General features: G+C 35.9%; 2 protein-coding genes across 2 annotated transcripts in view; one reads left to right on the forward strand and one right to left on the reverse strand.

Annotated features, from left to right (window-relative positions):
* Nucleotides 1-711: 711 nt before the first annotated feature.
* LOC122257971 (aminomethyltransferase, mitochondrial) lies at nt 712-7007 on the forward strand. The gene is made up of 5 exons (XM_043023600.2): nt 712-1429; nt 2390-2527; nt 2798-2995; nt 3887-4006; nt 4590-7007. The coding sequence occupies exons 1-5, from the start codon at nt 854-856 to the stop codon at nt 4761-4763; spliced, it is 1206 nt and encodes a 401-aa protein (XP_042879534.1). The 5' UTR covers nt 712-853; the 3' UTR covers nt 4764-7007.
* Nucleotides 7008-8875: 1868 nt separating this feature from the next.
* Nucleotides 8876-12500, reverse strand: part of Gp210 (nucleoporin 210) — a 37535-nt gene continuing 33910 nt past the window's right edge. The window contains exons 35-36 of the mRNA XM_043023598.2: nt 11954-12055; nt 8876-11769 (exon numbers count right to left, since the gene is read on the reverse strand). Of these exons, the coding sequence (XP_042879532.2) occupies nt 11573-11769; nt 11954-12055 (299 nt within the window). The 3' untranslated portion in view covers nt 8876-11572. The remainder of the gene's footprint in view (nt 11770-11953; nt 12056-12500) is intronic.

Here is a 12500-nt window from a genome sequence, read left to right on the forward strand (position 1 = left end):
CACGCACACACACACATATATACACACGCGCGCGCGCACGCACGTACACACACACACGCACAGTATGCGTGGGCCTTGAAGGTATAGTCTTTTTTGGTATTACCACACACTATGTCAACATGAAGATCAATACTGCGAATATGCTCTTTTTCATCGTTGATCTTCAGCAAAAGCAATCGATAATGCTCTAGGGAGGGTAAAACATAGATATCAGTAGATTCCTACAAACAGCCTTAAAAGGCTAAATATATAACAAATTCCCGCCTACTGAAAACCAGTTATTCATCATTTTCAAGACGACCTTGCATACCTTATATAAGAGTGATCTGAACACTCTGGCGTCTCTAAATCTCATGGTTGAGTCAAATGATAAGTAGAAATGCAGCACGCTCCTTAGTGAAAAGATAAGTCACCTCCATTGGTTCTCACATATCTACAATCTACGATTCCAACGCGAGGAAATGCTGTAGCTCGCCGGCCTGGGTCCTCGGTGCCGCCTAACCCCTTCTCTCCCCCAAGCAGTGAACCCTCCCAGTGTCTCCCCCATCCCGCTGGACCCCAACTCAGTGCCACCTTCCTCTCTTCCCTTCCCCCAGTGCCACCACCTTACCCTCATTCTCTCCCCTTTCCCCAGTACCATCTTTCCCTTTGCCCCCTGCCCATCCCCCGGTGTTACCCTCCCCTCTCGAGAGAGAACAGCTGATGCCCAGCAACAGTCACGTGACCGATACCCACGGCGCAGGTACGGTTGCGACGCGTTCCACCTCGGAGGAGAGTAGAGGCGCAAAGGGAGTAGATTAGGCCTTTTTTCTTTTCTTTTGCATTGATATTCGGATTGCCATCTTCCATTACGATGACCAAGTTCCTAATGAACATTGTGAGGCAAGGATGGGTGAGTGACATGTGTCAGGTAAGGAAATTCAGCCTCTCAAATGCACGTGCTATGCATAAGACGGTTCTTCACGACTTCCATGTTGCCAATGAGGGAAAGATGGTCGAATTTGCTGGGTACTCCATGCCCGTCCAATACGGCAAAGTGGGTATAGCAACTTCACACAAACAAGTACGCACCCAGTGTGGTCTGTTCGACGTGTCACACATGTTGCAGAGCAAGTTGCATGGCAAGGACAGAATCAAATTCATTGAAGGACTCATAGTTGCTGACATCGAAGGCCTTGCGTACAACACAGGAACGTTATCTCTCTTCACTAACGAAAAAGGAGGGATAATCGACGATCTAATATGCAGCAAGACAGATCAGGATTACTTATATGTAGTTAGCAATGCAGGTTGCAAGGAGAAAGACCTGCAACATCTCAGAGAACATCTGGCGAGTTTCAAAGCGAGTGGGGGAGACGTCGAACTGGAGATCATCGACGACCATGGACTGGTGGCCGTGCAGGGCCCCGAGATGGCCAAAATCTTGCAGGTGAATTACATTATTTCTTCTTTGTTTTCGTACCACTTATTTCAAGGGGGAGTAAGGCTGGTATGGGTCTTGTTTTTTTAATAGGATGAAATGAAGTGACACCTGGGTCTCCAGCTTTCTTTGCTCTAGCAAACCCCAATAAGTGTCTCCTAACTGTATTCAGTTTGGAGAGCTCTTTATTTGATAATGAATCATTAGGGAGGTTGACAAGCTCTATCTTGCTGGAATTTAAATGATAGAGGTTTGTCTGTCTTGTCAGAGCATGAAGCGCTATCTGTATGGTTCTGTTTGGAACGGTTACTAAGAGTTGCCTCTGCATATAAGTCATCCCACTGCAAAGGCCAATAAACCTCCACCATGTATATTCTGGCAAGATAGAGCGTATGGTGGTCCCTCATGTGATTATGAATTACCATCAAGGCCTGCAAAGTCTTTTCATGCCAGAATGTGTACAATTGAGGTTTGTTGGTCTTTGCCACTACACCTACAGGTGCAGAAGCTGTAATGTTACTGATTGGCTTGAAGCCAGTGGTGGACATGTGGGTTTGACAACAATATTCATATGTTTGCAATGACAATCCGTACAGTTCATTTTTAATCTCAGTCAGTAGAATGATTGCTTTCATCCCCACTGGAAATGAAAAACAAACATAGATATATAACTATAATCTATAACCTGGATCTTAAAGTGTACACTAATAGCATTAATTGATAGCAGATGTCCTCGACTTCATTTTGCTATTTGTACTGCTGCAATGAATATTTGCCTTTTATTTTTAGAAGACCAGAGGCCCAGAAACCATTTATATTATCATCTATTCATAGATGCAAATGTCAAGGTTAAATCGGGAAAATTAAGACACTAACGACTGTAATAGATTTTCAAGATTTTGTACTTCTATTCATCAAAATGCATCATGATATGAAGTGATACTCATATATTAATTTTCTTTATTATAGCCATTTGTGGAAGGAGACTTGAGTCAGCTCTATTTTATGATGACTCAAGAGATGAGTGTTGCAGGCATCCCCTGTAGAGTTACAAGGTGTGGTTACACAGGAGAAGATGGTGTTGAAATATCCGTCCCTAATAACAAGGTATTTTAGGTCTTTGATGCATAATTAATGAGAAAGCTCTGCACAATATTTTATTGACTGATATTGATTTTACATTTGGTTTTGTAGTTTATATGCAAAAAACAGACATTCACCACAATGATATTGTTTATGGTGAATAATATGTGCTGTGATATGTGTAGATTTTCAATCCCCATAAGATTTAATTTCTGACTATATTTGATACTTGTGCCTATGATTAGGTATATAGAGAAATTTTTAAGTGTGTTTTTCACTTGCAATATTTTCCAGGCTGTAGAACTCTGTGAGACTTTGGTCAATGCCGGTGTTCATCTTGCTGGTCTTGGAGCACGAGACTCCCTAAGGCTGGAAGCTGGACTGTGTCTCTATGGAAATGATATTGATGATGACACCACACCCATTGAGGCAGGGTTGGCTTGGACTATTGGGAAGAGACGTAGACAGTCTGCTGATTTCTTGGGAGCTGAGGTAATTAGGACATTTGGTTACTCTCATGCAGTGACATATATATATATATATATATATATATATATATATATATATATATATATATATATATATATATATATATATATATATATAAACAGAATAATGCATATTGCAGAAATGAATGCACATGTTCACTTACTTATACAAGCACTTAATGCAATGCAATATAACACAAAACAAAATAATGCAACACAATACAACAGACACCTCACACTGCACGGACACACTCACATGCACTTACATACATATGCACACGCACATGCACATGCACATGCACACGCACGCACATGCACATGCACACACACATGCACACACGCACACGCACACGCACATGCACATGCACATGCACACGTACACACACACACGCACACGTACATTCACTCACCCATTCACGCACGCACTTACTCAATTGCACGCGCACACGCACAACACACACACACACACACAACACACACACACGCACAACACACACACACACACACACACACACACACACACACACACAACACACACACACACACAACACACACACACACACAACACACACACACACACACACACACACAACACACACACACACACACACACACACACACACACACACACAACACACACACACACACACACACAACACAACACAACACAACACACACACACACACACACACACACACACACACACACACACACACACACACACACACACACACACACACACACACAACCACACAACACACACACACACACACACACACACACACACACACACACACACACACACACACACACACACACACACACACACACACACAATATTTATATACTTAAGTATTCTGATAGATAGGTGAATAATGTTGATTTTCTTGGACAGATCATACTGAAGCAGCTAAAAGAAAAGCCAAAGCGCAGACGTGTGGGTCTAGTGTGTAGTGGACCTCCACCCAGGGCACATTGTCCAGTTCTGAATGCTGATGGTAGCCAAGTTGGAGAGGTGAGAGAGTACAGTAGTTTCTTTTGTCCGTAAAATTAGATTATTGATTTTTTAAATTTAGACGTTTTTTCACCTTCTTCCTCTTTCTTCTTCTCCCAGTTATGTAGTTTCTTTCAAGGTCTTAGATGGCTATCAAAATGTGGTTTTGACTAGAATTGCATTCTGTTTGTCCATTTACCGTGAAAGTTGATGCTATCCTAGGTGGTAATTTGTGACGAGTAGGAGTTATGAGGGAGAGAAAGAAATGTAGAGGTAGATAAAGAAGGAGAGGAAAAGAAGGAGAAAGAGCCAGTGATATGCATCTTATGAGATCAGTTTTATGACTTATGAAACATCACTTTCTTGAAAAATGTTTTCAAGGCCAGGTTGATAAGATGACAGTGTGGGGGATGAGATTAAGATAAATTCAGGTAAATACTTATCTATGTAAGCATTTATTATGATGAATTATTTAGTAGATTAATTTTATTCATTCATATTATTTAGCAGCTTCCTCATATTCTGAATTATGGTTATTATAAAGAAAGAAATGATGATAGCTATCCTATTCGGGCACAGAAATATAACTCTTCCTTTCTTTCAGGTCACCAGTGGTTGTCCAGCACCATCATTAGGAGTGAATGTGGCAATGGCATATGTTCCTGCTGCCTTGGCCAAAGCCGGTACAGAGTTATCTGTCCAGGTGCGGAAAAAGTCCATCCCAGCCAAAGTATCAAAGATGCCTTTTGTCACTTGCCATTATTATACTAAAAAGTAAAATTAATGCTCAAAATGAAAATGACAAGAAACAGCTGTGTTAAAAGATTTTTGTAAAATCTTTCCTCTTGTTATTTTTCATGTTATCTGTGTGTTTATATTTGTTGTTAATGGTTTAACTTTTCTCTTTCTTTCTTCCTAAAAAGACAAAATGTGTATTCGACACCAGTCCCTTGGGATATTACTATAAAATATTGATGTTGATGACTTTAGTAATGGTAATGCTCACAAAAAAACAATCTAATAAGGGGAAGAAAATATTTTTTATAACTAGCAATTTTCTTTTTATGTTTTTTTATTATTCTTATTTACGTACTAAAGTGAATTCCTACATAAGTAGTAACACTTTATACTATTCAGCTCAGGATTTGATCACTATGATAATTTTGATTGGTAGCTTTACTTCTAGTTAAACTCAGCCATTTCTTTGTGTATCTGGCTGTACAACACACACCTAAACACTGGCACATGTTTAGTGTTCAAGTATAAAATGCTGCAAAATGGCTTTGAATATATAGTTTTACACGATGTAGTAAAAATAGCGTATTTATATTATATGTTTGCAATTACATATTTTATTATACATATCAAAAAGTTCCTGTCCATGTACCTGCTACCCTTATTGGCCTTAAAATTCTTGAAGACTTATGAATGAAAGCCCAATATACACTGCTACTGCCTTTTTCAATCTAGAAAATTAGAATGAAGAGGCCTATATGGTGGAATTTCCACAACTGATTTATTAAAGTGTGGGAAGTAACTGTATCAAACTTGAAAATATGGATAAGTACATTTCTTTTGATAAGCTTTTTCACTGGCACCTTACGCCATGAGGCAGTCAAACAAGTCCTTTATTAGATCACAAAAAGGTATTGTACAATTTTTCGCCTGGATGGTTGCACAATGTATAATTACAGAAATTGAGGCAAATGGATTGTAACACTTTATGGGCCTCAGAACACAGTGATCTGTTCACAATTTCTTTAGAAAACTGCTTGTTACACTACTGAAGCTGCCTCAGTATACTTTAAAACTGAGTGGATTTCAGATAATGGTGTGTACAGATCTGCCTAGTGGATTTCATTTAATAACATATCTAAATTCTGCAGTAATAGGTCCATGATTAATGGATTTGCATCAGTCCTCAGTGTCCAGAGATAAACCAATTTGATTCTGAAATATTTATTCTAGCAATAGTGACTTCTTATGGTATAAGACTTTAGTTGATATTGAAACAGTTGTATTGAAAATATATAAATGTACGATAAAACATGGTGCTAAACACTAATGTTTTTATGCTAGAACTGCAATCTGTTAATGATTTGATTTTATTTTGTTGATGAGGTCCATGTTCACATTTTTTTTGGTAGATAATACAACATGGAAAGACTGCTCAAAATAACAGATTTCTAGCTAAGAAACACAAACAGAAGTGTCTATGACAGTAGTGCATAGGAATTATTAAGACTTACAGAGATGAAATATAATAATGGATTAATATATTTACTGTATTTTTGTGAATATCTTTTAGGTTTCTTTATGAAGTATACTTTGCATGAAAGTAGAAAGCCATGTTTGTATCAAGGACATGTATAAGCATTTTCTGAACTCAAAGAAATAATTTTGTTGTAAGTAACAAACAAAAGAGTAAGACTTGCATATTGTTTTTTGTCATCATTTATATATTCCATTGTTTTATCTTATTAGAGCATAATTTTGAAAATTACAAATATATATATCACACACACACACACACACACACACACACACACACACACACACACACACACACACACACACACACACACACACACACACACACACACACACACACACACACACACACACACACACACACACACACACACACACACACACACACACATATGTATATATATATATTTTTTTTTCATTCCCCTTGAATAGCAATTATTCAGTTGTGCATTTAATTGAATGGGTTAGTTGGTAAATACAAAAATTTACACTAGTGCAATAAGAATGTTTTTATACTATATTTTCATCAAACAAAATCTTTTTTAATAATGGAAAGAAAGAGATGGAATTTTTAATAATTTCCCACTCGTCCATGGTGCTAATCTTCATTTGTTTGTCTTTTGTTAATGTTTTATTTTTTTGTTAAATTTTATTCACATTTTACCTTTATATCACTGATTTTTTTTTTTTTTTTTGCGTAATTGTTTTTACACTGTCATTGTGAATGGGAATTAAAAAATGAACCTTTTCAGTAATTGTTTTGTTGTTAACCTCAAGTAAATTTATTTAAAAAGTGGACAGAAAAAAAACAGCATCAATAAACAAAGCACTAATTGCCTTTACACTGTACATCATATTTGGAAAAAAAAAGTGGATGGCTCTTATCTTTTCGTGATCAAATTTCCTTGAATTTGACAAAGACACTGAATTTTTCTTTCCTACTTCTCACAACTCTTTAACCCATTGGTCATGGTTTTAATAAAATATTTAGCCAGAAGGATGGTGGGTTTACATAAGCACAGTGCCATCCGCGTCTACGACTGACTCGTGCCTTGGCAGCAAATTATCCCATACGCTGTCAATGGGTTAAACTGTCAGAATTTTCTCTACTGGTCATTATCTTGTTAAACTAATAATTTCAATTTTTTTCTTTGAAAAGTATGGTATCAACCAGAGAATATAGGTTTTGCCATACTGAAATGAAACTTACTGAAAAAATTAAGAAACTAAGTAACCATTTCTATTTTTCTGCCATAAAAATAATTGTGAGAAATATTGATGAGAAAGCAGATTATGCTTAACCCTCTCTGGACAGGTGGTACACTACTGTACCGCTCATTCAAAAGCCCAGTGGCCGGGCAGCACAATGTTGTGCCAGCCATTTAATTGATTTAGGCCTAAGCGCTCGAAAGCCCCGGCATTGTGACATTCAAGGCTAGAATGCCCCCGTCGTGAGTGGGTTAAAATTACCTTAAAGGTAGTGTACAAATCATTGTAGCTTGATTATAAGGATCAGTGAAAGCTGATGACTTTTCTATGGCTCACAATCACCCTCTGCATCTACTAATTAAGAGTTGAATTATAGATTATGTGATGAGTAGTATGTAACTTCAATATGCATTACATAATTTGTATCCAATTCATATTCTAAGACTACTAAAAGCACCCCCAATGTACAACTGGGCACCTCTCCCCTCCTACACTGCAAAATTGTTCCATTACCTACACATTGTCACTAGTAGAAATTCTTTCCCTAAAGAAAAGAAAAATGATTTATATATCCATGATTAGAATGTATTTTGGCAGAATCTTATCTGTATTCTGCCTTTATTATGTGACCAAATGAGGACAAGGAAGTTAATGTGTTATAAGCTGGAGAGATGGTTGATTGGCAGTTCAACCAATTGTCACATGATTCAAAATGCCAGAAATCTTAGCTTTTGAATTTAAGGTACATCTAGTATCAGCGATTTTTAAAAATAATAGATGTAAAATTGAGGAGTTTTGTGACCAGTAAAAAGTATCATAACTGACTCATAATTGTCAACCAAAGTAAGAAGTGGGAACTCTCTTTTCCTGACACCTTTGTATATGTTATTACTTTGTGAGAGTAGAAATGTGCAAACCTTGGGTCAATAATGTGTAATGCAAATAAATCATTTATGTTTGTGAGTGACTGCTTAGTCGAAGTACTTTATTTTAACCCTCTCTGGACGGGTGGTATACTACTGTACCGCGCATTCTAGGCCTGTTCGCTGGGTGACGCCCCGGCATTGTAACATGAAAGGCTGTAAATGGGTTAGTTCATTACCACATTTATTCAGGAAGAGTTGGAAATTAAGTTGTTCTCGCTTCTACATACAACCTTTTTTCCCATATAATACAGATTGCATCAGGGAAAATGATGCAATCAGGACTGAAAAATAAATCACAAGTGTTGTGAGCAAGTGTGAATTCAGGAAACATTAGAAGAAAGTCATGTATAAGTGCAGAAAGCAAAATAGGTACAGTAATTTATATTTCATGAAAATCTGATTCTGATGAAGATTTACCATATCTCTTCTATATTAGTCAACATAATCTTTGTTTAGTAGTCTAGGGTAACTAATGAGACAAATGTTCCAGAAGACATTTATTTTGTCATTTTTAATGATCAAATGAACTAAAAGTGAGAAAAAAGTAACCAAAGATATGAAAGGAAAAACAATCAAAAATTTCACATACAATAAACTGGTCTATGGCTATGATTAAGAAATATTGACATTTGGTGACAAATCAAATCTAATTATATCTATTTCAAATAGTTTATAATATAAAGCAGAAAATTAAAATGTCATTTTTTCAGCATTATAAATGTGGATGAATTTTCTTAGTTTTCATAGGGAAATTATTATCTACATAAGTGGTTGATTTGTACATTTCCATATAGGTTACACTTTGACAATATTCATCAAAATATTTATATTAGGAAAAAAAAGAAATATTTACATCGTTTTTTTTTTTTATTCACATAAGAAATACTAATAAAAAACAAGCTAATAGATAAAAAAACTACCATAACAAGATTTTTCATAATAAACAAATTACCAGAAATAAACAAAAATCAAATTTGAAATACATATTGGAAGAGACATTACTATTTTTTCAAAAGACATTGTTTGGCATTTTTTTTTTACAACCATTTCATTTGGTCTGAAACTTTTTACATGTTCACACCTTGAGAATATCCAACAATTTTAAATTACACACAAAAAGATATACTGGAACATCAATACATAAAATAAATACAAGTGAAAGAGTATTTACAGTCTGGGGATGCATTGCTCTTTGTAACTTTTGAGAGAAAGTTTTAATGCATAAGGCACAAAATGCTATATAATAAGAGTACAATACATTCTTGTCATGTCTGTCTCTGAAAAAATAGGACAAAAAAAGACATTATAAAGAAAACAACCTTGACATAATCTGCTTATATCTGATTAAAAAAAAATCTACATGCAACATGTTTCAAAATATTCCTCCTGATTAACTAATCACCACACATGGTGTATACTAAATTAAGATCTATCACATTTGGCAGTGCTTAGTTATACTGACTGGAATTAACTGTAAAATTTCACTACAAACATAGTTTTCTTTTTTACTTATCTAATTGTCAACTCTCTCTCACTACTTATTGTACTGATATCATTGACAGAAAAACCTGATCTGTGTGCCCACAGCATATGAAGTTACTATCACTTCTTATTTTTATTTTGCTCTCTTTACCAAGAATATATTTGATGGATGCTTCTCTGATTACAAATCCTTACTAAACCCGATAATGACAGGGTGATTCTAGCTCAGATTGGTCTAAATGCCGGGGTATTTCAAGTGCACAGGCCTAACACCTCAGGCTATTTGCTTACTCTGGCTGCAACCAACCGTTGCAAGCATGATCACCCAGTGTGTCAGACATACAAAAAGCCATGATGTGATATTACATCCCCGGTGGCAAGTGCTACCACCATATGACGTAATATCATGTCACCTGACATTATCAGGTTAATCGTAACATAATGCTAGTGTATACTTTTCTGATTGAAAATTACATTATATGAAATACTCCATTACAACTAACACTTCATCTTATTCGCTTTATGAGATCATGAATATGAATATGTATTTTAGAGCATTAAAATATGAAAATGCTAAATATTCCACAACCATCTACCACATCCATTACATGGTGATGATCAAGGCCTGTGAGCAATTGAGCTGCAAATTAGTCAATTTCCATTACAAAGAGTGAAAAGATGTGAGGAAGGAATAGCAATGGATGGGAAGAGCAGAGCAGGGAAGTAAAGAGAATAAGTGAGAAAAAAACAAATTGGGATTAAGGAATGACTATGCTGTAATAATATTATCATGAGGTTTCACATTAAACATACATTGACGAGCTGCTGCAAACAGTGGTATAAAACATACAATTTCAATATTATTATTCATAAATGCATTTGCACTTCTAAGTGCACATACAGAACAATTCTACCTCCTGTGTATAGAACACAATATGTTCTATCAAATATCATGTTTGAATATTTTGGCCCTTCTGTATCACTGGTAATAACTGAAGATAACTTCCAATTATTATAGCTGATTTTCTATGCAAAGTCCTTTTTCTTAAACCCACTAAATATCTGTCCAAAGCAGCATAAACATTATGCTGAAAGTATTATTAATTAATTACTTTGGTGTACTGTATATTATGTAATGCAATTACCTTCATGTCTAGTATAATATGCTCTTGTACCAAATGAACACAAATTCTTTGATCTTAAAGAGGCAAAGTGCAAGATTTTGACAGTAAAAACAATTTCAAATAATTTCTTTCATAGAGAAAATGTATCCATTAAAATGATTACATTATGATGATATTATGCAGATTATGAGGCAACTATAATACCACCTTTTGACACAAACCTTGCAAATGGATCTTTTGTTTTACATCTTTTTAACATTCAAAAATGCAAACACTACAATAAGGGTACACATTAAAGAAAGAAAGAAAGAAAAAAAGCGTATGCACTTACACAACAAACCTTTTGCTTTATACAATAAACTGTTTTTTTCAAAGAAATTACTTCTATAAAAAGTCTGTCATTACAGTTTAGCTTTAATACACTCACTTTCAAAAATCCATTCTGAGAAAGGAACATCTATCCTGCTATCTATTTTGTTTAAGTACAGCTCTTAAAACACTCAAACTCAACAACAAATCCATCAATCTAAAAAAGGTATAGTCACTAAGAACGAATTTAACTAAGCATCACAGGATCACTTTGGCGAAGATCTATAAGTTGGAGAATCCTCATACGCCCCTCGTCTGAAAGGAGGTGCGCCATATATTGGTTCATTATTCACACTCCATAGAGTGATCCTCTGCGGTGAAGGGGAGTAGTCTAACCGCTTCGCTAAGGAGTCCATGCCCCCACTCCCCCCACTGCTTCCACTCACTGAGGGCGATGGGCGATCTTGATGTTGGAGAATTGTTAAAAATTTGTTAGAGATTGTGTAGATACTTATACTACATGTCAATTCCAGGTACAGTAATACTAATTTCTACATCTAATTCAATTGTTCATTATAACTGTAGACATTCCAGAAGAGAGAAAGAATAAGACATAAATTGGTACATGAACGGTCTTCCTTTCTTACTTGTAGAAAATGCTGTCATGGCAGGTCCTGGCATAGGTGAATTGGCAAACACACCAGTTTGCTGAGTTTGCTTATACCCAGGACCAAATAAGGCATGATAACCTGGTAAGTAAAAAAAAAAAATTAAATAGACAATATTGCAATTCTGTACCTGAAAGAGCTTTAATTTTTCACCAATTTATGCTGCAGCTTATATTTCCTCATATCATGCAAAATATTCACGATATCATGTCACCTGGTGCCAATGGGTTAACAGTATTTAACCCATTGACACTGGGTGACGTGATATCACGTCGTGTGAACACTCCACTCCTGCCAGTTGACGTCCTATCACATCATGATCTCTCCCTCAACACATACGTTTCAGATGGTTACATAGGTACATAATCACAGGAGTTCCATTTATGATTACTATTTAGCTGGCAGGAGTGGCATTATGCAAATATAAGCCACAGCATGAATGGGTTAACTTTATCCATCTATTTTTTTACTTGTATCAACTAAGGTCCAGATTCTTAATCACTGTACTAAGTGCTAAGCAAGCATT

The sequence above is a fragment of the Penaeus japonicus genome, unplaced genomic scaffold (genome assembly GCF_977035675.1).
Source record: "Penaeus japonicus unplaced genomic scaffold, GWHDUDI00000001_assembly GWHDUDI00000013, whole genome shotgun sequence".
Lineage (NCBI taxonomy): Eukaryota > Metazoa > Arthropoda > Malacostraca > Decapoda > Penaeidae > Penaeus > Penaeus japonicus.

Coding starts and splice junctions, on each gene's coding strand:
- LOC122257971 (XM_043023600.2), top strand. CDS start 854: ATGACCAAGTTCCTAATGAACATTGTGAGGCAAGGATGGGTGAGTGAC. Junction 1,430..2,389: donor AGATGGCCAAAATCTTGCAG/GTGAATTACATT, acceptor TCTTTATTATAG/CCATTTGTGGAAGGAGACTT. Junction 2,528..2,797: donor TATCCGTCCCTAATAACAAG/GTATTTTAGGTC, acceptor AATATTTTCCAG/GCTGTAGAACTCTGTGAGAC.